Source organism: Oncorhynchus mykiss, chromosome 7, assembly GCF_013265735.2.
Source record: "Oncorhynchus mykiss isolate Arlee chromosome 7, USDA_OmykA_1.1, whole genome shotgun sequence".
Lineage (NCBI taxonomy): Eukaryota > Metazoa > Chordata > Actinopteri > Salmoniformes > Salmonidae > Oncorhynchus > Oncorhynchus mykiss.
The window spans coordinates 51,448,788-51,475,935 of record NC_048571.1 but is presented as its reverse complement, the minus strand read 5'-3'; the positions used below and the strand labels follow the sequence as shown (position 1 = coordinate 51,475,935).

General features: G+C 45.6%; 1 protein-coding gene across 1 annotated transcript in view; it reads left to right on the top strand.

Annotated features, from left to right (window-relative positions):
• The window catches only part of ptprga (protein tyrosine phosphatase receptor type Ga), a 277,448-nt gene extending 250,543 nt beyond the window's left edge, over nt 1-26,905 (top strand). The window contains exons 10-29 of the mRNA XM_036983482.1: nt 2,115-2,223; nt 2,569-2,618; nt 3,192-3,966; nt 6,384-6,522; nt 9,426-9,517; nt 13,785-13,876; nt 16,556-16,652; nt 16,868-16,950; nt 17,147-17,281; nt 17,425-17,559; nt 17,727-17,899; nt 19,399-19,534; nt 19,834-19,980; nt 21,022-21,115; nt 21,457-21,533; nt 21,862-21,990; nt 22,483-22,629; nt 22,796-22,938; nt 23,673-23,808; nt 24,882-26,905. Coding sequence (XP_036839377.1) covers nt 2,115-2,223; nt 2,569-2,618; nt 3,192-3,966; nt 6,384-6,522; nt 9,426-9,517; nt 13,785-13,876; nt 16,556-16,652; nt 16,868-16,950; nt 17,147-17,281; nt 17,425-17,559; nt 17,727-17,899; nt 19,399-19,534; nt 19,834-19,980; nt 21,022-21,115; nt 21,457-21,533; nt 21,862-21,990; nt 22,483-22,629; nt 22,796-22,938; nt 23,673-23,808; nt 24,882-25,028 — 3,036 coding nt within the window. The 3' untranslated portion in view covers nt 25,029-26,905. The remainder of the gene's footprint in view (nt 1-2,114; nt 2,224-2,568; nt 2,619-3,191; nt 3,967-6,383; nt 6,523-9,425; nt 9,518-13,784; nt 13,877-16,555; nt 16,653-16,867; nt 16,951-17,146; nt 17,282-17,424; nt 17,560-17,726; nt 17,900-19,398; nt 19,535-19,833; nt 19,981-21,021; nt 21,116-21,456; nt 21,534-21,861; nt 21,991-22,482; nt 22,630-22,795; nt 22,939-23,672; nt 23,809-24,881) is intronic.
• Nucleotides 26,906-27,148: the final 243 nt, after the last annotated feature.

Genomic DNA, 27,148 nt, shown 5'->3' with positions numbered 1-27,148 from the left:
CTTGTAATAACCGCCTGGGAACAGGGCAGACACATCCTTAACTGAATTAAACTGTGCGGAACATGCATAAATCAGGGAGGAGGTGGTGGTGGTGAGGGGAGAACAAACGCCATTACTTAATGTAAGATTTAGTTGTGCGGCGAGCCCTCCCTGGCGATCGGACACCAGAGAATGTGAGTTATGATAATAGCCATTCCTCATGCATTTAGCGGTGGATTGGACCTCCATCTCTCCGCCGTGGGGATAGTTCAGGCGTGTGATTTGGAACGCGTACACCATAAAGAGGAAATAGGAAAGGATACATTACGATGTGACGCGTAATTCAGCCCTGTCTCTACCGCCCATATTCAGCCAGAGTGATTTACATTGCGTCCTAATTAGAAAGGGTTTCGGTTGTTTTATGTATTTTTGCTAGTGTTGCCACAATCTTACCACTCAATACTCTGTGGTAAATCCAGTGTTTGTTGTCTACAGAAAGAAGGAAAGGAGAGAGAGAGACCGCGAGAGAGAGGAAGAGAGAGAGAGAGAGAGAGAGAGAGAGAGAGAGAGAGAGAGAGAGAGAGTATATTTTCCCACCACTCTCTAACCTTCATTTTGTGACCTATGCCTTCTGTGCTGTGTTGGGGTCTTGGGGGCAGGCTGTGTTATGTCATCCTTTTAGCCACAACAGAATTCTAGGCTAAGCTGTGTGACCTCTCCGGGAAGGTAGCCAGAAAAGTGTGTGTGTACACAGTTTACTATACTTGTGAGTACCAGAAGTCCACACAAGAATAATAAACCAACTAAAATTTAGAGTAGCGAATACATTTTGCCGGTCCTCACTTGTAAAAAGGCTATTTTAGGCTTAGGGGTTAGAATTAGGGTTAAGGTTACAGGTTAGTGGTTAGGGTTAGGTTTAGGGTAAGGGAAAATAGGATTTTGAACGGGAATCAATTGTTTGTCCCCAAAAAGTCCTCGCAAGTATAGTAAGACATAGCTGTGTGTGTGTGTGTGTGTGTGTGTGTGTGTGTGTGTGTGTGTGTGTGTGTGTGTGTGTGTGTGTGTGTGTGTGTGTGTGTGCATTACTATGTGCTCTTGCCACCCTCCCTAAGTGTAGGAGTACACACCATAGAACTAGAATCTATCTTATTTCTATGGTACATACACTCCTCCAGTATAGCAGACAGCCTTCTAGCTACATGGGTTTAGGGGAAGTGTTCTGCAGACGATTCCACCTCCTGTGTGTGTGAGCACAGATGATTACTATGTGTGTGTGAGCACAGATGATTACTATGTGTGTGTGAGCATGGATGATTACTATGTGTGTGTGAGCATGGATGATTACTATGTGTGTGTGAGCATGGATGATTACTATGTGTGTGTGAGCACAGATGATTACTATGTGTGTGTGAGCACAGATGATTACTATGTGTGTGTGAGCATGGATGATTACTATGTGTGTGTGAGCACAGATGATTACTATGTGTGTGTGAGCACAGATGATTACTATGTGTGTGTGAGCACAGATGATTACTATGTGTGTGTGAGCACAGATGATTACTATGTGTGTGTGAGCATGGATGATTACTATGTGTGTGTGAGCACAGATGATTACTATGTGTGTGTGAGCACAGATGATTACTATGTGTGTGTGAGCACAGATGATTACTATGTGTGTGTGAGCATGGATGATTACTATGTGTGTGTGAGCACGGATGATTACTATGTGTGTGTGAGCATGGATGATTACTATGTGTGTGTGAGCACAGATGATTACTATGTGTGTGTGAGCACAGATGATTACTATGTGTGTGTGAGCACAGATGATTACTATGTGTGTGTGAGCATGGATGATTACTATGTGTGTGTGAGCACAGATGATTACTATGTGTGTGTGAGCACAGATGATTACTATGTGTGTGTGAGCACAGATGATTACTATGTGTGTGTGAGCATGGATCCTCGCTGTGTCAACCACATCCTCCTTTTGTTTCTCTGGATCAAACCGTCTGTGATCCCCGACAAAAACACAGGGACACAATTGATCTTTTAATGCGCCTGTGTCAGTGTGCACATCTAGATGTTTGTGGTGCTCCTGTGTATTGCTGACGGTCCCCTGGTTCTGTGTGTTACAGGAAGCTGTCATCACTCCGGTGTCTCCTGACGTGCTGTACCTGTTCCGGGTGCAGGCTGTGTGTATGAGCGACATGCGCAGTGACTTCAGCCAGAGCATGCTCTTCAGAGGTGATTCTTCCTCATTGTCATCATCCTCCTCATCACCCTCTTTCCTTCAATTTTTCTTTTCACTTTTGTAAAAACAAACTGTATGTATTTCCGTCACTTTGCATCGCTCAGTTTCTATTGATCTCACATCTCTTTGTCTCTTGTTTTGTTCCTTTGTTGTCTTGTTTGGTGATCCAGAGTTGTTTCTGCTCTTCCCCCTCCTCATCACATATCTCTTGTCTGTCTAAATGCCTGTGTTGATTTGTTGCACAGCTAGAATCAATACAGTATTACACTGTCTATTCAGTAGAACATATGTTGTTTTATCATCGGTTAACACGTTTTAATGTTATGGTCTCCTTTCAGCTAACACCACCAGGATATTTGAAGGAACAAGGATAGTGAAAACAGGGATGGTGAGTGTTGAGTGAACACTCTGTAGTACTCCCTCTCTCCAGCAGGGAGCAGCACTGTATCATTATCAAACCTCTGTGCTGGAGAGCATGCATCCACTGTGACTCAGATACTCTCAATTAGCCTACTTGTCAGTCCACAGATGTCAATGAAATCGCAATATTGAGCAGAAAATAGCTTATAATGTTCTTGACTTATTTCTCCTTTCAAATGATGAAACAGTTCTACATTTACATGATTACTGATGGATTAATAAGGCATGTAAATATTCTTCCACCATGGTTCCCCTGCCTGCCTGGTGTGTGTGGATGGTGGGGAGAGAGAGAGAGGCTGTGGTCGCGGTTGGCTGTGCTGCAGTGCAGGGGGCTGTTGTCTCTGCTTCCCAGGGCTACCTCAATTGTGCCACTACCACTCCTGCCCAGGCTCCCGCTGCAGAGTGAAGCCATGGGGGCCGGGAAGAGGAAGTAGGAAGGGATACATAATGTGAGGTGTTGTGTAACTCAGCCATGTCTCTCTCTCTTTTCCCTCCTTCTCTTACCCTCTCATCCCTTTTCGCCTATTGTTTCTTTCTCTAGCCCACCGTCTCTCCGGCCTCTTCAGCTGACATGGCTCCCATCAGCTCCGGCTCCTCCACCTGGACCTCCTCCGGCCTCCCTTTCTCCTTCGTCTCCATGGCGACGGGCATTGGCCCGTCCTCCAGTGGTAGCCAGGCGACGGTGGCGTCCGTGGTGACCAGTACCCTCCTGGCTGGGCTGGGGTTCAGTGGTGGGGTCATCTCCTCCTTCCCTAGCTCTGTGTGGCCGACCAAAGCCCCCGCCTCCAGACAGAATCCCACCACGGCCCCCCCTCGACAGCCCACCACCGAACCTGCAGCCGGCCAGAGTGCTGACGCAGCCAAAGATAACGGAGAGGGAGCTGAGGACAGGGAGAAAGGTGCAAAAAGTGAGGGAGAGGAGGGAGAGAAGGAAGGAGAGGAGGATAAGGAGGAAGATGAGGAGGAGAAAGAAAAGGAGACGAAAGAGAAGAAAGTGACATTGGCGGACAAGGTAGAGAAGCAGACGAACAGCACGGTGGTGAAGGAGCCGCCCACGGCCGCCCCAGCCTCGACTGCTAAAGAGAAAGGAAGAGAAGCAGGGGAGAATAACACCTGCAGCACTACGCCCTCTCGTGCTGTGGAGGACCCGTTGGTGACACACACACAGAGCGCGGTGGAGACAGACACATTGGTGCCCCCTACCATGGAGCCAGGGAATGACCCGGCAGAGTTCCCCGCCCCAGACAACCCCTCCCCAACTCTCAGACCTAGCACAGGAGGGAACAAGAGTCACTGGCCTTTCTCCATACACACAGGTGAGATCACTCATTATAGTAGGTACTTTTCAATTCATCTTGAATCTGAGTAAAATAATGAAAGGGCATCAGGGTTGGATCCGAGACCAAATAGTACTCCCTGTCTCCACGTGGTCTTTTTCCTTTCATCAGTATGGGATTCTTAATAATATGACTATAAAGTGGAAAGGAATATGACAGCCTTGAATTAGACACACCATAGTTCAGTTGGGAGGCTTTTTCATACCCACACATACCCATTTACACCCACATCAACAACTACACACATAGGTTATACTGAATGACATACAGTAGGTGTGGAGTTCAGTAAAGTGAACAATCTGCCCAGGAGAGCTCTCTACATGCTGAGAGACTGTTGTAAGGGCAGTTAAAGCATTTAAACTGCCACTGCAGTTTAAAGATGTGTGTTTGATACATGTTTCTGTAGGATAGGACTCTCCCCTCTCTCTCCTTCCTTCTTTCCCATTCCCTTATCTCTCCCACTCTCTACTTCCTCATCAATCCCACTCTCTACTTCCTCATCTATCCCACTCTCTACTTCCTCATCTATCCCACTCTCTACTTCCTCATCTATCCCACTATCTACTTCCTCATCTATCCCACTCTCTACTTCCTCATCTATCCCACTCTCTACTTCCTCATCTATCCCACTCTCTACTTCCTCATCTATCCCACTCTCTACTTCCTCATCTATCCCACTCTCCACTTCCTCATCTATCCCACTCTCTACTTCCTCATCTCTCCCACTCTCTACTTCCTCATCTATCCCACTCTCTACTTCCTCATCTATCCCACTCTCTACTTCCTCATCTATCCCACTCTCTACTTCCTCATCTATCCCACTCCCAGCTTTCTCACTCTATGTCTTTACCACTCCCTCTCTTTCTCTCCTTCCTTGTATTTCCCTCTATACCTCTGTTTCTCTCTCTTTCGTTGTCTTTCTCACTCTCCCTCTCTCCATCCTTGTTGTTTCCCATTCCTCCTCTCTCTCCTTCCCCTTTTCTCTCCCTCCTCTGTGTTCTCTTTAGGCTGAGTGCTGGCCTACTTTCAGAGCCAGTGACACGAGCTCAGAGCAGAGCCGCAGCTGCAGGGGAAAAAACCCTGTGCTCCATTAACAGCTCCCTGCCTGGCACTAGAGACATGTAGACCATTGGTGTGTGTGTGTGCTTGTGTGTGTTTGTGTGGCATCAATATGCATGTGTGTGCGTGAGCGTATGTAGTGTGTGTGAGCGTTGGAGTGTCAGTGTTGTATGTGTGAGTGTGTGGGTAGAGTCACTAGAGTCATGTAGACCATTGGTGTGTGTGCGTGTGTGTGTATCCTTCAGTACATGTTTGTGACTGGCTGTGTGTGCCCGTGTGTGTCCATGTGCACTTCCGCTGGCGTGTTTTTTCCGGACGACTCGTGTTAGCGTGAGCGGCAGACAGGAGAGAGCAGAGCAGAGGAGAGCACAGCAGCACATCATGGTTCCCCTGCCTGCCTGGTGTGTGTGGATGGTGGGGAGAGAGAGAGAAGCTGTGGTAGCGGCTGGCTGTGCTGCAGTGCAGGGGGCTGTTGTCTCTGCTTCCCAGGGCCACACCTAGTGTGCCACTACCGCTACCGCCCGGGCTCCCGCTGCGGAGTGAAGCCATGGGGGCCGGGAACAGCACCGCAGGAGAACTAGCCCTGGGTAGGTAGGGTAGCAGAGCAGCGTGGAGGGGGGCGTGCTCAGTGGCTTTAGAGCCTCAGGATTGATGGGATATGGTGGAGCATCTGGGTAGTAAGACATCCTGGCTATGTAGCACCAGGCTTATCTACATAAAAAGATGGTGTGTTGATTGTTGATGTTCTAGACATAGCCCATATCAATTCATCTTTGTCATCGTGAACAGTTTTTCCTCCTGTGTGGGCCTATTGGATGTGATCCAGGGTTGTTTCTGTCAGTGTAAAGCTCCAGTCTAGATACAGTAGGTTGAGGGGCTGATGATGTTGATAGATTTTGTCAGGTAATGTGGCTAACTTTAGAATACCTGTCTTTGAAAGGACAGGAATATATCGTCACTGGTAGCATTTCGGTTTGAAGAGAGGCTACTGTTTCTTTGGTGGGCACAGCTCAAGGTTCACAGCACAAGCTTTTTTGGGTATTATGGAATAGTACCACACCAGTCTACATAGCGAGGGGGTTTCTGGGAAAACGTTTGGTCCGATCATGTTGTCAGCACTTTACCAAGGTAAATCGGCCAGCAACGAGTCTTTGGTTGATAAGATGGCAAGCTAATTTTAAGACATCAATGTTTGTGGCTTGTTTTGTACCTTTGTGAAGCTGAGTTAAATTTGTCTTTGACCTCATGCCTTACCTCTCCACTTCCGGATCAGTATTCCTGTATTGTCCAGTAAATGTTGCTGTTATTCTGACTGATTGTGTCTCCCCCTCCTTCAGAGAGGACAAGCTTGTCCAACCTGACCCGGCAGGGTGCCCCCGGGGTGGGCAGGATGGAGTGGATCATCCCCCTGATGGTGGTCTCTGCCCTCACCTTCGTCTGCCTCAGCCTGCTGCTCGCCGTGCTCGTCTACTGGAGGTGGGTACCATAACAAACACTGACACATCACACTCACATAGCTGAATAAAACCTGTCAGGAAGAATGTTTCCCCAGATCGTGTTGATATAGTTTGAAGGAGGGTGAAATGCTACAGACAGCGCTGGTCAACAGACGTTGTGAGATTTGTACACTCCAGTGCTAATTCAAACAGCCCCCAGAGCATTGTCTGTGGTCTCTCAGTGTGTGAGCTGGCTATGGTTCCTGCTCTCCCCTGCTCTCCCCTGAAGCACCAGTGCCCTATAGTAGACCCCTGCTGCCCCCTTCATGGGTTAAAGCCCAGGGGTATGACCGGCCATCTGCTCCCCTTCACAGCTCCACTCTGGAGCAGAACAGCCTCAGCCATGGGGGGGGTCAGGGGTGAGAATACACACACCAAGCAGCCACTGGGAGAAACTGACACAGAGATCTCCCGGTGGGTTTTGCATCTGCCAGGGTAGTGGGGAGCATGGACATTTGAATGTATTTAACAGCAAGCTTGTTTACATACATACACACTCTCCCATCTGCAAATACTGTCACACAAAAAGCATCATCTACATAGCATTGAGGTTATGAGCACTAGTTTTCAGCCAATATCTCCTACTGTAAGATTGATATGATTCTTATGATGCTGAATAGAGCATTGTCTGTCCTCAGGCCTTTATCATCAAAGCTCATCCATCATAGCACTTGAAATAGGCGTTTAATGCCAGCCTGGGTTCAAAGACCATCTCTCCTCTGAGTGAGGGCCGTGACCTTTCTGGTTCTCACCACCCTCGGCTCCGTTAAAGGTCCGCAGCCATGGCCAAATGATTAGCCCCTCGTTGAGACCCAGCAGAGCAGGAGGAAGCTGCCCCTAGGCACTGATCTCAGGTCAGTTTTATGCTTCCACCCTAATGGTTAAGGTTGTAGGATTTCAGGAGGCTAAGCTCATCCTTGATCTGTGCCTGGAGGGCAACATTTACCCGTGGGATTCATAGGGCTCTGGCCTGTAGGGGGCCTCTGAGGAGAACATATGGCAGAGCTCATGGCTGCAGCAGCAAGCTAAGGAGGATTAGGCTGGCTGTTGGGTTAACCTAGCATTTAGACTCAGCTTAGCCTGCCTAGCCTGGTTGAACTAAGCACAGAGTGGGCACTGAGCCTACCTTTGTGCGTCCTGCAGATCAGATGACAGTGTGTGTGTGTGTGTGTGTGTGTGTGTGTGTGTGTGTGTGTGTGTGTGTGTGTGTGTGTGTGTGTGTGTGTGTGTGTGTGTGTGTGCGTCAGAGATAAAGTTCCTGGTATTACAGAGATGTCGTCTGGATGGTGACATCCCCCCAGACACTGGAGGCCCAGGGGATCTGACACAAAAGAATATCGATTCATATACACACACATATACACAGACGAACGGTTGGGGCTTGAGCTCAAGGTCTCCTGGGCAGTCGCAGGTGTCTGAGGCATGAGAGGGGAGTGTTGGGCAATTCTAATCCTATTGTGCAGTGGAGCTCATGGCTCAACCCCCATGTTGCCATGTAACCCCTCCCCCACCAGGACCACATTGGCTGCCTGTGGACAGTAAGCTCGCCAATGAGTAATGACCTGGTAATGACTGGTCTGAGATTAGGTCAACCAACCCTGAGCCTGACTATAAACACACAAGAGAATTACTGGGGAAGGATCCAGGAACTCTTACTAGACAGAGAGAAAGAGAGGCCGCTGCTCTTCCGGCTTGTTTGTGGTCCTGTGTGACTTGGTAGCGCATGGTGCTTGCAACGCCAGGGTTGTAGGTTCGATTCCTAAGGGGGACCCGTATGAAAATGTATGCACTTACTATTACTGTAAGTTTCTCTGGATAAGAGCGTCTGCTAAATGACTCAAATATAAATGTTAGAGCAGAGGGGACAGGGAAGCCCTCCCCTTCTCTCCTCCCATTACTCCTCCTCTCTTCTCCTTCATCCGCTGGTCTGGTTCAGCAGCAGCATGCAGACGCTGCTGGCAAAGACTGTTCTGTCTCTCCTCTTCTTCACTCTCTAGGATGACCCGTTTCTGCAATCTACTCTGCATAAAATACAGGTAGGAATAGGACCATAGACACACACGGACAGTGACTTTACGCTGTATTTGTTATATAGCCTCTGGTTCAAGCTCAGACCTGTGCTCCTCTCTCCTACGAAGATTATTTCTCCCCTTTCCTGTTCTCACCTATATCCTCTTTTTAAGTGGTGTCATTGAGGAAGAAATAAGTAAGCTAGTTTTTCTTTCACTTTGGGGAGTTTAAAGAGAGGAACAGTTTCTTTTTTTGACTGTTTCCATTGTTTCCATAGTGTAGCTGTTATCTCTGTTAGAGCCCTTTGCTGAAGCGTACAGTGCAATATGTTTATGTACAGTTCACTTCCGTGAAGTTGGTACTTAGTCTAGAGCTAGATGTCTTTCCAGACACACCTCCATAAATTGCGTTTCTATGTGTACTTTGCCCTCTTGATCATCGTTTGACGTCAGACATACACTGTACAGTATGCTTAAACTGAAAACAAATGGATTCTCATAGTGTTTTTACGAGTCTTCACTCTGACTGTGTGTGAGGAAAGGGAAAGGGGGATACCTAGTCAGTTGTACAACTGATGCCTTCAACTGAAATGTGTCTTCCGCATTTAACCCAACCTCTTTGAGAGGTGCGGGAGCTGTGAGAGTGTGTGTGTGACTGTGTGTTTACGCTAATGTTCGCCTGCTCCGGAGGAGTTCAAAGTACACCTTGATCCTGTTCCGTGTTTCCATTGCCGTCTGAGTTTACTTTGGGGGGATTGTCATTGTTGATACATTATTCACAGGTCTAACGTGTCACTGATGGTGTGCGTTTCTCTCTCTCTCTCTCTCTCTCTCTCTCTCTCTCTCTCTCTCTCTCTCTCTCTCTCTCTCTCAGGAGGTGTTTCCAGACAGCTCATTTCTACGTGGAAGACAGTAGCTCTCCTAGAGTAGTGCCCAATGAGAGCATCCCTGTCATTCCAATCCCAGGTAAGCACCAATCAGAGCATCCCTTTTTATCCCCATAGTACTCCAGAAATCATGAATGGATGAATGGAATGCTTACCGGCAACAACATGGTGCCCAGCACTGAAGATGACCAAACTTTTGCTTTCTGAATGTGCTCAGTGTAATAGACACTCAGGGTAAAGGGGGAGGAGCCAAGTCCCACATAGTTCTGCTCCTCTCTGGTTTCACTGGAATACTGTAGGCACAAATCATGTACAACCTGTACAGACACCACTCACATACAGTAGAAACACCATATGAGACTGCATGTGACCCATCTCCTCACCTGAGACCACTATTTCAACATCCAGCCACCTCTATGGGCTCTGTTGAAGAGTCAGTGAATAGTTCTTCCAAATATCGTGTTGTTCTTCCAAAGGATCAGTTCGTGATGCATAGTGTGTGATCAATTTTGGACAGACTATTCCTTCAAAATGATGTGATGAGTGTGTACAGGTGTTTGTGTGCACTCACTTGACTTAGCGTTTAAACCGATTGATGAGAGTTCCCTGTCGTCATTGGTTTAGCCCAAATGCACCAAAGGAGGGTGGAAGGGGAGGAGGGTAGAGGAGTGCTGGATCTCTCACTCTCTCACTTTGTCCAGACAGTGGATCAAACCTAAGAGGCATGGAGATTGACCCTCAAAGACCCCTCTTCCATATCTAACATCTCCGCTTATATCCAAGATTTTCCCCCAGCGTCCAAATCCATTTGGACTGACTGACTGCCCTTCACAATGGGCGTTGGCACAGAGAGCTGTGTCCAATGTGCCTATTTAAGCCAATGGCAAAGCACTTCCCAGAACGTGGACAGGGCAGGCTTATAAAATAGGCACCAGAAGAGCACTCTCCTCCTCCTTAAAAGGGTCTTAACTTTGAGAACCTATTTCAGTACTCTACATTCTCCCCCGCAGATTGTAACTCCTCAAGAGCTATCAACAGGTATGTGGCTTTATTAGACTGTAACACAGTGTTTCTAGAATAGCCTAATGTTGTTTGGAGGGTTGTTTGTGGGTTATTTGTGTCTTGATCATGGGTTTTGGAGGACTGAAATAGGCATACTTTTTCTTTAAATGAAGCTAAAGATTACTGGTTAATTCTCTCAGATAAAGCTGTAAATACAGTAGACTGAATCATATTGTGTTTGCCATGACTCAGTGTGTATGGGGCTTCAACAGCCCCAGTGGGTCAACAGTGAGTGGATGGCCATATATGATCATAATGGTTAACCTGCTCCTCACGGCACTAATTGTATCAACTGAAACCCCCCACCACCTCTCTAATCCTCCCTGACATCTCTCGCTCTCTCTCTGGGGGTTTCAACCATGATAAAACGAGTAGCAGAGAAACACACCACATACCTAACTACCAGAGACATACCACACACCCCAGTATTTTACTCCATTGTATTTCCAACCTTCATTTTTCTTATTGTGTCTAATACATTATTACAGGAAGCTGTTTGACATCTTGAACCTCCTTTTATTTCCATATGTTGTGTCTACTGTAAGGATATGATTAGCGGCATCTCTGGCGTGTATGTCAATATCTAATGAGCAGGACACAGAGGGGGGTACAGCATGTCCTATGAAGTACCGTTATCATTTGGGCTAAGATCTAAAAGTATAGGGTGCCATTTCCCTTAAGTTGGCTCTATGAAACATTTGCACTGTGTGTGTGTTTGTGTGTGAGTGTGTGTGTGTGTGTGTGTGTGTGTGTGTGTGTGTGTGTGTGTGTGTGTGTGTGTGTGTGTGTGTGTGTGTGTGTGTGTGTGTGTGTGTGTGTGTGTGTGTGTGTGCGCACATGCCCGCGTATGCGCACATATTTGTGTTTGTGTGCGTGTGTGTAAGTAAGTGTGTGCGTGCATGCATACAGTAGGTGTGTGTGTTCATACACGTGTTTGGGTGTGTGGTTTCCCATTTGGTGCCTGTGGATAAAACATTCGTTCAGCCCTGCTTACCGTATGTCTCACTAAACAAGCGTTTAGAGGGGTTCCCACAGGCACAGTTAGGACAGAACATTCACTAAGATGAGCTCCATCTCCCTCATTACTCTCCACCATCACACTCCCTGGGAAATCTCCCTTTCTCTATTTTTACCCCGTTTTGTGAAGAAGTGGATAAAATAAGGACCAGATTGAGACTGTGAATCATTAATGACTCTGCTTGAGATGAAAGCTGTAAACTTAGTTCACCTATACGAAACATAAGCTGATGGACATTAATAACCCATTATTTAATTTGTCTTGGTGAAGTATTTGTGAAATATTTAACATAGCATAGTGAGTGGAAGAGTAGACGGCGCTGCAATCACTCTCAACTCTCCTTTGTTCATTTTGATGTAGCTTCCTGGTGCTTTCCTGCATGTGTTGCATCACTCTGTATTTTAAGTTTTAGATACAGTTGAAGTCGAAGTTTAACTTGAAGTCCGAAGTTTACACTTATGTTTAAGTCATTAAAACTCGTTTTTCAACCTCTCCACAATTTTTTTGTCTAACAAACTGTAGTTTTGGCACATCGGTTAGGACATCTACTTTGTGCATGACACAAGTAATTTTTCCCAAAATTGTTTACAGACAGATTATTTCACTTATAATTCAATGTATCGCAATTCTAGTGGGTCAGAAGTTTACATACACCAAGTTGACTGTGCCTTTAAACAGCTTGGAAAATGCCAGAAAATGATGTCATGGCTTTAGAAGCTTCTGATAGGCTAATTGACATCATTCGAGTCAATTGTAGGGTACCTGTGTATGTATTTCAAGGCCTACCTTCAAACTCAGTGCCTCTTTCCTTGACATCATGGGAAAATAAAAAGAAATCAGCCAAGACCTCAGAAAAAAAATTGTGGACCTCCACAAGTCTGGTTCATCCTTGGGAGCAATTTCCAGGTACCACGTTCATCTGTAAAAACAATAGTACTCAAGTATAAACACCATGGGACCACGCAGCTGCCATACCGCTCAGGAAGGAGACGTGTTCTGTCTTCTAGAGATGAACGTACTTTGGTGCGAAAAAGTGCAAATCAATCCCACAACAACAGCAAAGGACCTTGTGAAGATGCTGGAGGAGACAGGCACAAAAGTATCTATATCCACAGTAAAACGAGTCCTATATCAACATAACTTGAAAGGCCGCTCAGCAAGGAAGAAGCCATTGCTCCAAAACCACCATAAAAAAGCCAGACTACGGTTTACAACTGCACATGGGGACAAAGATCGTACTTTTTTGGAGAAATGTCCTCTGGTCTGATGAAACAAAAAATAGAACTGTTTGGCCATAATGACCATCGTTATGTTTGGAGGAAAAAGGGGGATGCTTGCAAGCCAAAGAACACCATCCCAACCGTGAAGCACGGGGGTGGCAGCATCATGGGTAGGGGTGCTTTGCTACAGGAGGGGCTGGCATGATGAGGGAGGGAAATATAGATGGCATGATAAGGGAGGGAAATTATGTAGATATATTGAATCAACATCTCAAGACATCAGTCAGGAAGTTGAAGCTTGGTTGCAAATGGGTCTTCCAAATGGACAATGACCCCAAACATAATTCCAAATTTGTGGCAAAGTGGCTAAAGGACAAAGAAGTCAAGGTATTGTAGTGGCCATCACACATCCCTCACCCCAATCCTATAGAGAATTTGTGGGCAGAACTGAAAAAGTGTGTGCAAGCAAGGAGGCCTACAAACCTGACTCAGTTACACCAGCTCTGTCAGGAGGAATTGGTCAAAATTCACTTGTGGAAGGCTACCTGAATCATTTGACCCAAGTTAAAAAGTTTAAAGGCAATGCTACCAAATACTAATTGACTGTATGTAAACTTCTGATCCACTGGGAATGTGATGAAAGAAATAAAAGCTGAAATAAATAATTCTCTCTACTATTGTTCTGACATTTCACATTCTTAAAATAAAGTGGTGATCCTAACTGACCTATGACAGGAATTTTTAATTGTGAAAAACTGAGTTTAAATGTATTTGGCTAAGGTGTATGTAAACTTCTGACTTCAACTGTAGATATGCAATACATATATTCAACAGGTATTACAGGTTACAGAGATTCTAGAGATAGTGTAGAGAGTTTTGGTATAAACATTGTAGTGTACATTAAACCTGTTGATATGTACCTCAGTTCTTCTGCTAAACTTTCCCATTTATTCCTGAGACACAAGTGTGTGCTGAACTCGAACTATATGTGTATGACTGTGTGTTTCTGACTAGTGTCTAATTGTGTGGTATTGTCTCCCTTTCAGATGACATGGAGGCCATCCCTGTCAAGCAGTTCATCAAACATATCTCAGAGCTCTACTCCAACAACCAGCATGGCTTCTCAGAGGACTTTGAGGTAAATAAATGCTCTCTCTGTTGTTTTATAAGCAGTCTGGAGTTATCCAGATGGGTAATAGTTAGTTATCCAGGTGGGTTGGAGTTAGTTAGCCAGGTGGGTTAGTTAGTTAGCCAGGTGGGTTAGAGGTAGAGTTAGCCAGGTGGGTTAGAGGTAGAGTTAGCCAGGTGGGTTAGAGGTAGAGTTAGCCATCTGGGTTAGAGTTAGCCAGGTGACTTGCTATGTTAATGTGTTGTGTTTGTTTTGCTGTGTGACTTAAGGCAGAATGTGTGTCCATAAGTTTGTAGGTGCGTGTGGGCCCGTTTAAGGTTTCCATAGTGCTGCTAATGGTCATGGAGCAGATGATTTGGGAGAGGCCTTTTAGCTCATTTATACGTGTCTCATGACTGGGCGGCTGAGTGAGTGAGTGAGTGAGAGATCAGGCTGGAAACCTCTGTCTGTCACATTACTCACTAAACCAAAAATTACCTTGTGTTATGCTTGGATCAGAGTCAGAAAGCTGAATGCAGGATCAATAATGCTCTGTGCCTGGGTGATAGCCTTTAGGACAGACACAGTCATGTTTCATTCAGAGCACTATAGCCTACCTCTAAAATCTGAGTCAATGGTCCTACAACTTGATTATTTTGAGGGAGATTTTGATCACATGCTAGCAGCTATTTGTGCTTTTAATAGTCTACCTCTCCTAGTTCTATCACTGTGGTTTTAGAAACCATCTCTGCTGCCCTCTTTCTCCCTTCTTTTTCTCTTCTTCTTCTCTTCTTCTCTTCTTCTTCTCTTCTTCTTCTCTTCTTCTCTTCTTCTTCTCTTCTTCTCTTCTTCTTCTCTTCTTCTCTTCTTCTCTTCTTCTTCTCTTCTTCTCTTCTTCTTCTCTTCTTCTTCTCTTCTTCTTCTCTTCTTCTTCTTCTTCTTCTTCTTCTTCTTCTTCTTCTTCTTATTTTTCTTCCCTTACTTTCTCAGCCCTTAGCAAACCACTCAGAATTCCTTAGTGGCCCCCTCCCCAGAAGAAGGTGTGTCTGTTCTGCACTGAGTTTTCTCATGGGGCTAGCAAAACCTCCTCCCCCCACTCCCACCACCATCCCCTTGTTGTCCAGGCCGGTGTGATGGACACTTGGAAAGCTTAAAGGTTTAAGGGGGGGGCCCTCTCCTGGGTGAATGGAGCCCTCCATGGCTCTTTATTTGTCCCCAGGAAGGAGGCAGGAGAAAGGGGGAAGGCAGCGGAGCGAAACCCCTTTGGCTGGAGGGTCTTCGGGCCCTGACAAGTGGCTTTGTCCAGCCGGGCCCCAGGGAGACGTGGATAGGATGAGTAAAGACAGGGGGAGAGACTGGGGAATGGGTTTGGCTGGGCTTGGATAGCTGGGGGGGTGGGGTGGCTGAAATGCACACTGCATACCGATAGAGGTACAGGGAGAGTATAGTAAAACAAATTCAGAAGACGTATCAGCATGTTGGTTACCTGACGTGACTTAGGATTTTGGTGAATATAAATGTGTCCATTTGCATCATGTCTCATAGGACTTGAAAATAACTCTTTGTACCCTTATGCCTTTCACATCATATAGACGGACAGGGTTCTGGGGTTATCTATAACCTTCTTGTCATTCTAATGTCTACATATGTCCAGTGTGGTTGAATTATCCCTGGCGTTGGCTAGAGATCTTCTACTTTGTAGTATCTCATTCTGTAATGCCACCACCCCCATTGGCATACACACTGTAATTGGACCAGTAGGCAGCTGTTTCTGTGTGTGTGTGTGTGTGTGTGTGTGTGTGTGTGTGTGTGTGTGTGTGTGTGTGTGTGTGTGTGTGTGTGTGTGTGTGTGTGTGTGTGTGTGTGTGTGTGTGTGTGTGTGTGTGTGCGTGTGTGTGTGTGTGTGTGTGCATGCCTGTGTGTAATGTACTGTATGTATACATGCCATCTGGTGGTCACATCAACCAGTGGCTTTCCAGTCAGTATGTACCCCGTCTCACTGTCCTCATTATATATATATTATTCTGCCTTTATGAGGGGTCGGAATTCTTCCACTGTGCCCAGAATAAATGAGTATTCATGTTTGTACCATGCAGAGAGAGATATCTATAAAGCTAAAACAAGGTTGTTGATCTGTAAATAACTGAGGAGCTAACGCCAAACTGAGGGCTTTGGTCGACCATAACCTTACGTACAGAAGGCCAGACAACTGTTGTTGGTTTGTAATAAAACATTTCCATATACTGGTTGCTATGATACTGATGGAGCATAATGCTAATGCATTCTCTGGTTTTCTGATGGGATAGAGACACAGATAATATGAGCATATTTGGCATGCTTTCTGACGTGAGTTTAAAGGACGGTTGATACATTTGCTACACGAAGCTTCTCAGTCAGTGGCTCTATGGTTTTACTGGAATTGGAACGAGAGCAGCTGAGGTTTGGGAAGATCGCGTGATGGTTAGCCGAGTGTGTGACACAACTAAAGGGCAGAGAACATGTCAACTTCTGCTTAAGGAGAGAGAGAGAGAGAGAGAGACATCTGCCCTGTGTCTGTCACTGTGTCCACCACATTCTGACAGCGTAAAATTCCGGAGACGTCACCAGAAATGCCTGCATAACTCACAGCGCCGGCATTTATGTCAAAACCTCTCTTTTCACCGCGTTCCAAAATGTCACCCTCTGTGTGTGTCTCTCTCGCTCCCACAGGAGGTGCAGCGATGCACGGTGGACATGAAGATCACGTCGGAGCACTCCAACCATCCAGACAACAAGCACAAGAACAGATACATCAACATCGTGGCCTGTGAGTAGTGCACGCCACACACCACAATACAGGACCGTGACAGCCAGTCACACCACTGCACTGATGCTTTATGTCACACAGTTACAGCTTGTCAGAGTACAGCTGTCATTGTCTAGACTACTGGTGTCTTCAGAACTGTCAGAATATGTAGTGCTAGGAATGTGACACACACACACACACACAAACTTCTAACTGTCCCTGTCTCTCTCCTCCAGACGACCACAGTCGGGTGAAGCTACGGCCTTTAGCTGGGAAGGACTCCAAACACAGCGACTACATCAATGGCAATTATGTTGATGTGAGTGTGTATCTCTTATGGGCCATCTGGTTTGGTCGTGTAAGTGTGTATTTGTGTGAGAGTTAGTTTGTCCACCGCGTATTGCATGCATGCGTGTACAGTGTGTGTAATCGATTGAAGTTCAAAGCAAGGCAGTATCTTTGAATAGTGTTTGTGTTCTGAATGGCCTCGCACCATGTTTCCCTCTGTATGGTAGGGCTATAACAAGCCCAAGGCCTACATCGCGGCTCAGGGCCCTCTCAAGTCCACCTTCGAGGACTTCTGGAGGATGGTGTGGGAACAGAACACTGGTATCATCGTCATGATCACCAACCTGGTGGAGAAAGGGAGAGTATGTGCACTACAAATCAATAGATCTCTTTCCTCTCAGTACTAAAATAGTAATGACTTTTTAGTAACCATGTAATAACATTTTGGTTTCTTTGTGATTCATTGAAACGAGTGGTCCTAACCCTGTGTGTTGTGTCCCTGCAGAGAAAATGTGACCAGTACTGGCCCACAGAGAACAGCGAGGAGTATGGAAACATTGTGGTCACACTAAAGAGCACCAAAGTGCACGCTTGCTACACGCTACGACGCTTCACTGTGCGCAATGCAAAAGTAAAAAAGGTCAGTGACTGTAGTACAGGTCTCCATACTGTTCTCAGGTGATCCTGCTCTACTAGTCTCAGTGTTCTTGAAAAGTGACTCATGTGATATCTACTTCTCATCATGTGGAAGATACTAATCAATGGGACTTCTCTCTATCACCCTCTTCCTCCCTCCCTCTCGCCCAGGGTCAGAAGGGGAATCCTAAGGGACGTCAGAGTGAGAGGACAGTGGTTCAGTACCACTACACCCAGTGGCCTGACATGGGTGTCCCTGAGTACACGCTGCCCGTGCTCACCTTTGTCAGGAGGTCCTCTGCCTCCCAAACCCCAGAGATGGGCCCTATGCTGGTCCACTGCAGGTACTGTGCTGGTCAGGGATTCTTATGGGAAAACAGTATTTAAGAGGAGAAGACTTAATAAGTGTTAGTGAGAAAAATACAAATCTTTTAAACTGCTGTCTAAAATATTAATCAAGCATGAGAGAGAGGAAGAACAAAAAAGGAAAATAAAGGTCATGAGAAATAATGAGCCCAAAAACGTAAGTGGCAATATAAGACAGTTGAATGATTTACTGAAGTTTAGTTTGTTATTTATTTTCACCTCTGAAAACATCTGTTGTGGTGCTAAAGCTCGGTACATAAGTGTTTCAGACAATAAATCCGTATGATTTGGCACGGCTGAGATTAAAAAGCCCTTCACGTGCAGTTATGTGAGTGACGTGGCATAGAGCCATGCTATAATATGTACTGCAGTCTGAAATATACACTATCATTTCCACTTCAGCTACTCTGCACTTCCTTTGTTACCTGAGAGCCAGGGATCCCATCCGTGGTTAGCTAAGTCTGTGTTTAAGGCAGTAATGTGGTGTGCAGGCAGGGAAATGGACTGTAATTGTCCAGTGAAAGTTCCCTCCTCTGAAATGAGAGTAATGGTCTCTAACGTCATACTGTCCTGCGCTGTTAGATAATGGCCCTTCACAGGCCGAGCCCACTGTGTCTACACACTCAACTGTACAGCTCTGCCAGGCACACACACACACACACACACACACACACACACACACACACAAAGGTCCTCATTACTGTGCCTGTGACCTGGGTGGACCCTGTCTCTCACTGTCAGTGCTGGCGACTGGCTTCTCTCCTGCTGAACATGGACTCTATTTATGATTAAAGCCGTCTGCTTCCTCTCCTCTCATTAACTCACACTATAGTGTATGCACAGGACCCTGACATGAAGAGAGGGAGGTCAACCTAGGAGGTAGAGATAGGCCTGTTAGGGATCAGACTGTTCAGGCCTGTCTTATAGGAGTTTGTACTGTATGACATCTCCAATAGTTTTTTTTATTTATAAAAAAAATGAAAAAAGGATTTAATTAGGCAAGTAGTTCTTATTTACAATGATGGCCTACTCTGGCCAAACCTGGACGATGCTGGGCCAATTGTGCGCCACCTTATGGGACTTCCAATCACGGCCGGATGTGATACAGCCTGAATTCGAACCAGGGACCGTAGTGACGCCTCTTGCACTGAGATGCAGTGCCTTAGACCACTGCGCCACTCGGGAGCAGCTCTACCCAGCTCCTGACCTTGACTGTCACTGTGTCTGATGGTTTATAACCATGAACCTCATTCATCAGCAACTGGTTTAGATCTGGAGAACCAGCTGACTAGACACTGGCCAGCCAATGACATGAATCGATCAATTAAGAACCAGCTAGAAGAGAACATTGCTGTAGTAGACATGGACTGGTATTGAAGACAGCTGAGTTATTAATTGGTCTGCTGCTGTCATTTACATTTTTGTCCATGTTCCTGAAGGGCTCTATTCCAATGTGTGTGTTCCTATGTGTGTGCAGTGCGGGTGTTGGCCGGACGGGGACCTACATCGTCATAGACAGCATGCTGCAGCAGATCAAGGACAAAAGCACAGTCAATGTCCTGGGCTTCCTCAAACACATCCGGACCCAGCGCAACTACCTGGTACAAACAGAGGTGGGTCCAGTGTGTGTGTGTGTGTGTGTGTGTGTGTGTGTGTGTGTTAACACCCTTCTATACTCACTATGTGACATTCTGTTCACTTCAGCATCTGTTTGAAAGCAAATTATGTCTTTCTTATCTGTCTTATGCAGCTGTGTTTTAATCTGTCCATCTCCAGGCATGCATCACATAGCCACTGTTGTCCAGGACCAAAGGACCATAGCCATTGTCATAATTTCTTTACAGAGAGATGTACTGGCACTGTCTGCATGTCTGACTTGGTGTTGCTTCTCTCCATCTTGCTTGGCCTATAGGAGCAGTATATCTTCATTCATGATGTGTTGATTGAGGCCATCATGGGGAAGGAGACAGAGGTGTTGTCCAGCCAGCTGCACAGCTATGTCAACAGTATCCTTACACCTGGGGTGGGCGGCAAGACTCGGCTGGAGAAACAGTTTAAGGTCTGATCAGCTCCTTCTCAGTCTTACTGAACCCTAGATCTCGTTCTCTCTCTGCCTATCATGCTCCTTCTCTCTCAAACAGGTTTTCTCTGAATCTATCTTTTTCTGCCTGCATATATCTCGCTCTCTGTCTCTCTTTCTCTCTCTGTACCCCTCTCTCTCTCTCCGTACCTCTCGTTTTCTATCGTACTCTCTGTCTCCCTCTATTCTCTCTCTGTACCCCCCTCTCTCTCTCCGTACCTCTCGTTTTCTATCGTACTCTCTGTCTCCCTCTATTCTCTCACTTCCCTCTCCATCATTCCCTTGTTTTCCCAGTGCAGGGATCTCAGGGTGTCATGTCTGTCTCCTTAAAGATGTCTCTCAGCATCACAAAGTCTTGATTGATCTCTGTCTGGGCCCACTGCTGGAGACGTAAATGTAATTAGAATGGAAATACATTTAGGGGAAGAGTACTTCTCTTCCCCGGGTGCCCTCTTTGACTAATGCTACTCACTGCACTTGTTGCCAGGGCAATGTGAGGGGGGGGTCCAGGTTGTCGCCTGGTTTGACGACAGGCTCAGATCGTAATTGGCTCTCATTATTCTCCTCCATGGTGTGATTTGATTGGGCCCAGGGTCAGGCGAGATTGAGCGTGCTCTTGCACAACAATGGCAGCCATTGTGATATTACTGCAATTAGCCTCAAGGCTGGATTTGAAGTTAATCATTTTTTGGAGAAAATATTTATTTGTTTTTTAGATGCCAAAAATGTCAAGTCCTATGTTAATTTCTGCTCTCCAAAGAATTAGCAGTGTTTGTAATTGCGTCATTTGGCAGGAGTGTTAAGATGAAAACACATTTTTTTCCTTCAGCTGAATTTGATCTGAGTAAATATTTACTAGAATGTTTAGCATTGAAGAAAATTTTAATTGGAATTTCAGTGTACTTGAATTGACTGGAGTTGACCCCAACCCTGACTGTATCATTGTTATCTAACCCCCCCCCCTTTCATCAATCTCTCTATCCCTCTTTCTTGCCCTCTCACCTCCTCTCTTGTTTGCAGTTGGTGACTCAGTGTAACGCCAGGTTTGTGGAGTGCTTCAGTGCTCAGAAGGAGTGTAACAAAGAGAAGAACCGCAACTCTTCGGTGGTACCCTGTAAGTCAAATACTCAACTTGTTTGACTATACGATCCATGCACCACCTGACGGCCATATTCACCTATTGCACTGGCTCCAGGCTAGACTGCTGCTTTCCAGTATCCTGTTTCTGATTACCCTAGTCTCTATTCATGGTCAGGAAGTCATTCATCTACAGTAATTAGTCACATAACTGGTTGTGTATGGTCCGTGCTCGTACTATAGTTATTTTAAGTGAGTATGCTGTGGCTGCTTTTCATAGAAATCACTCACTCGCTTTGTAAACCAATAAGAACATGATTGCTGCATAGCTCTATGATCACTGTGCCCTGATTGGTTCTCTCTGTGTCTCTATGGCAGCGGAGCGAGCGAGGGTGGGGTTGGCACCTTTGCCCGGTATGAAAGGCACAGATTACATTAACGCATCTTACATAATGGTGAGTACCACCTCCTGTTCCTCCACTGTCAATCATTCACTGTCCCTCAGGCACACTCCTGGCTGGACCAACTGAACAAGGAATATAAATATTTTTATATAAAATCCATTTGTCTCATAGACATTGATTGCTGTCAACTGAGAGGAATGGACTTGTTGTCTTTTGTTGACTTTTTTGAATACTAAATGTAGACTGCTAGCTGTAAGGTGTTTTAAGCCTTGGTAGGCTGCTGCTGTGGCAGGTTTCGCCTGAGGCACACTGGCTTGTTTTCCTCTTAACCACAACACAACCCTTGCTTGAACCCTTGACCTCTGTTGTGACACCACAGGGCTACTACAGGAGCAATGAGTTCATCATTACCCAGCATCCTCTGCCCCACACCACTAAAGACTTCTGGCGGATGATCTGGGACCACAACGCACAGATCATTGTCATGCTGCCGGACAACCAGGGGCTGGTGGGTCTCACACACACGTACGCACACGCACGCACGCACACACACACAAACACACGCACACAGACTAAAGGTAAAACAGTTCAGATATCAGCCTAATCTTTGGTCTATTAAAAAGCATTGTCTTTTCCAGCCTTGGCCCAGTGTTCACACAGTAAGTCACTCATTTTGGGATGAGAAGCATTGAGATGAGGACTGGAAGTGACAGCAGCTGTATCAGTCACTCCAGTCAGCCATATGTCTCTCTAATAAACTCTCTGTGATTTCACACACTGATTGGGGGCACCTCTGCACTCATATTCCCGCCCCTTTAACAGTTTGTTTCGTTTTGGACTTAATGCTTTGCTCAGAATAAACTCTCAGTGATTCTACTTAACTGAAATGTCTCACTCAACACATCCGTGTTTTTCTATTTTTGTCTCAACCCCACTTTCCCTCTCCTCCCTTTTCCTTTTCATACTAATCCCCCCTTTTGATTTGGCTGTGTGTCTTTAGGCGGAGGATGAGTTTGTGTACTGGCCGAGTCGAGAGGAGGCCATGAACTGTGAAGCCTTCACTGTCACACTTATCAGCAAAGACAGACTATGCCTTTCTAACGAGGAGCAGATCATCATCCACGACTTCATCCTGGAGGCCACACAGGTACGGTGTGGTGTGTGGGTGTGTGGGTGTTTATGGACCTACCTCTGTGTGTATGACTGTCTTTTCCTCCATGAGTGTGTGTGTGTGTGTGTGGGTGGGGGCGTCTTTGTATGTACACCTACATACACTAACCTATCCCTTCCTCTCTTTCTGTTGCTCTCCCCAGGATGACTATGTGTTGGAGGTGCGTCACTTCCAGTGCCCTAAGTGGCCCAACCCTGACGCTCCCATCAGCAGCACCTTTGAGCTCATCAATGTCATCAAGGAGGAGGCTATGACCAGAGACGGACCCACCATAGTACACGACGAGTGAGTGTGTCACATCCTATTCCTAATGACAGAGAGAACACTCATCTCTGCTTTTAAGCGAACTGAATACTGTATACTGTAAACTGTTTCAACAGAACATTTTGTTATTCCCACACACACCCACCCACACTTTCACATCTACAGCATACCTGGTAAGCATAGCCATTGAATGACTTCTAATGAGTCCCACCCCCAGGTACACTGATACGCCATCCAATTAGAAATAATGAACGTCGCTTAATATTGACAGACATGAGCGGCGACGAACAACACTCCCAACGACGAGACATGCAGCTTTAGTCATGTTTATTCATTAGGATAATGAAGATTGCTTGTCTCATCCCAGAGAAAAAAGGGACTAATTGAGTATTTCAGTTCTGTAACGTTACTATGGTACCCCCCCCCCCCCCTAAGAGGTTTTGGATAGACGGCTGTAGTAATTATCTGCATATTCATTAGCTGGTTAGACATGGTTGTTAGGCTGTGTATCTCCAGTGCACTTGACAAAGCTGTTAATAAAAGCAGCAACCTTTTCATTGTGAGCGTCCCTCTTTCTCTAAGGGGCTGAACTCCTCTTGCCGTCTCACATGGAATAAATTTGCTGCAGTGTTCCTTAAGTCTCCAGTCTGACGTTCAGTTCCTCTCTGGGCCCTATGCTTCTATGTGAACGTGTGTCTCTGTCCTGTTTAAAGGCGTATCAAGTTAACCCTGTGTGTTCCTCTCCTGTCCCCCAGGTTCGGAGCAGTGTCAGCGGGCATGCTTTGTGCCCTCACCACCCTGTCCCAGCAGCTGGAGAGTGAGAGTGCCGTGGGCGTCTATCAGGTGGCCAAAATGATCAACCTCATGAGGCCTGGAGTATTCACAGATATAGTAAGTAGACTAGTAGCATGGTTATGAAATGGAAGCGATTAAATGCACTAAATTACCAAAAGTATGTGGACACCTGCTTGTCGAACATCGCATTCCAAAATCAATGGCATTAATATGGAGTTGGTCTCCACTTTCCTGCTATAACAGCCTCCACTCTTCTGGGAAAGCATTGCTGCAGGGACTTGCTTCCATTCATCCACAAGAGCATTAGTGAGGTAGGGCACTGATTTTGGACGATTAGGTCTGGCTCATGAATTGGCGAACCAATTCATCCCAAAGGTATTCGATGGGGTTTAGGTCCTGACAAACTATTTCTGTATGGACCTTGCTTTGTGCACGGGGGCATTGTCATGCTGAAACAGGAAAGGGCCTTCCCCAAACTGTTACCACAAAGTTGGAAGCACAGAATCGTCTAGAATGTCATTGTATGCTGTAGCGTTAAGATTTCCCTTCACTGGAACTAAGGGACCTAGCCCGAATCATGAAAAACAGCCCCAGACCATTATTCCGCCTCCACCAAACATTTTTATTTTACCAGGCAAGTCAGTTAAGAACAAATTCGTATTTACAGTAACGGCCTACCCCAGCCAAACCCTCCCCTAACCAGGAGGACGCAGGGCAAATTGTGCACTGCCCTATGGGACTCCCGAACATGGCCAGTTGTGATACAGCCCGGGATCGAACCAGGGTCTATAGTGACACCTCTAGCACTGAGATGACACTATTGGCATTATGCATTCGGGCAGTTAGCATCCACCAAACCCAGATTCGTCCTTTGCACTGCCAGATGGTGAAGCGTGATTCCTCACTCCAAATAATGCGTTTCCACTGCTCCAGAGTCCAATGGCGGCGAGCTTTACACCACTCCAGCCGACACTTGGCATTGAGCATGGTGATCTTAGGCTTGTGTGCGGCTTCTCGGCTATGGAACCCAATTCATGAAGCTCCTGATGAACAGTTATTGTGCTGACATCCACATACTTTTGTATATATAGTGTAGATGCAAATTGGCTACATGATTGCCTTTTTGGAGTTTGCACCCTTCCTTACAGCATTTCCCTTTCCCTCCACAGGATGAGTACCAGTACCTTTATAAAGCTATGCTCAGTCTGATCAGCACCAAGGAGAATGGCTCTGGCTTATGGTCGCTGGACAGAAATGGTACCATGGCCATGTCGGATGAGTCAGACCAGGCAGAGAGCATGGAATCCCTCGTCTGAAGGACCCCACCCACCAGGCCTGAGTGGCCCCAGGCCGTCGCAGAGAGAGAGGCACTTACTTTGTAAAACTGACTATAAGACAATACTTTGAGGCCTTTTTTTGCCAGACTCTTGGTTAAATGAATAACCTGATTACTTTTTTACACTGATAAAAAGTTTTTGATATTTATTTTTTGCCATTTTACGTCTTAATGTTATCCTACTGAACGTTTGCAGCTGCATTTTTGAGTTCACAACAACGAAACACACTTCTGTCTTTCTTGTTTGCACTATAATGTCAGTGTTACTGCCTATACTAAGCTGATGGACTCTGTTCTACTACACTTAAGCTCTGATTTCAACATCCCATGGCAAAACCCTCATTGCTCCGTTTGCTCCCTACTGGCTCATATAAGGAAGAGGAGTGAGAGTGACATAACTTCCTGTTCATATCAATAACCCTTTCAACCTGGTTTCACTACAGTAGGCCTCTTCTCCTCTCCCCACCTCTCTTCTTCTCTCCTCTGCTCAACCATATGGCTCATATGTCACTCATTTGCTGCCAGACTCAACAGTCTGGTTTCAATCACACCTACAGCCAATAGGGTCATTGGTTCTGTTTGTTTGTTCTTCTTTTATTCGTATCACCTTATCTTCATTATGCATCTTATTAGCAATTCAAACCCATATTTGAATACTGAAGGTGATATTATAACAGCTACTGTGAACCTGTATTGTTTTTTTGTATGATTCATATTATGCTTTTGAATATATATATATAGATATATGTACACATATATGAATATCCTTATCATTATAACTTGTGATTTTGTAGATGTCCGATGTCATGACCTGCCTCTGAGTCCCACTTGATCCAACAGTTTACCACTCTTAGTCAATGCCAGTGTTGATTTTCTGCACACTTACGCCCCCTTCTGGCTCAGTTGTTTTTTTGCTTCTTGCTGCTAATAGTCAACGCAGAGTCATCAAAGTTAGTTAAATTAAGAAATGATGATGCCCTTGTGTGAGTGGAAACTTCTTTGAGAAAATGGATACTCGTGATACAGCCGTTTGCCATTCTCTGTGTCCTGCCTGTTGAATTGATTATTTGGGTGAAGGTATGTTTATAATCCCCCCAGTCCATCCTGAAGCAGGTATGCTCCCACGTCACACGGCCTTGTGTACATAGTTTCTAATCCTCACCGTTGCTTGACTCTGCTTGTGTGTGGTATGATTGTATGCTATGACCGTCGTATGGTTTTGCTCCAGATTCAGTCAGGTGGGAACTTAGTGGCCTAAGCAAGGACAGTTTTACTGTGGTTCAAGGACAGTTTTACTGGAGTCCTAGAGTGATTCACATGAACTCATTGACCCTGTTTTAGTTGTACTCCCAGCACCACCCCTTCATTTCCTGGCAGAATCACTTTAAAAAAGAGAATACCTCCCTTAGTTATCTGAAGGAAAGAGAGACCACCTGTGATTTGCATTTGAAAGAAAATGTGAATGAATTAAACAGCACAATGACCATGCTATTAGAATATTTTGTGTTTGATTATCACAACAAAACATAGAGGATACCTATGATTTGTAACTTTTACCAAAGACTTACTACTAATTTCCGTCAAGAGAAATAATAGAGAGAGGGAGAGCTTATTTCATTTGTGTCTGATTTCCTTTGTCAGTAATGTGTGGGCTGTTGACTGAGTGAGTGAGGATGTGTGCGTTTTCTTCTGCTTCATTTGGCATCTTTTAGTTTACATGCTGGACTTTCTGCATAAACTCGTCATAACTTGTGTTCGTTCATAAATTCCCTTTGCTACAAGGGGAGATCATTGCAATTTTATTATATCTCAGTTCTGACTCAATTAGTGGAATAATAAAGTAGAGAGATGCATTAATTCCTTCTTTTGGTGTACCCGTCATCTTTCATCTCCTTCCGAGGAGGGCTATTGAATTAAGTCATAACTCCAACATTTGGGGTAAACAGCTGACTTTTGTCCCTTTGTCACTGAAGGCATTTTGCATTGTTAAAGCACTAGCTGTTTTTCATTCATTCAGTTTTGCTTGTTCCATCACTGAGCTTAGTGTCCACTGTCTGGTGTGTTAATGTGTTGCAAAACACAAACACTAGTGGATCATGA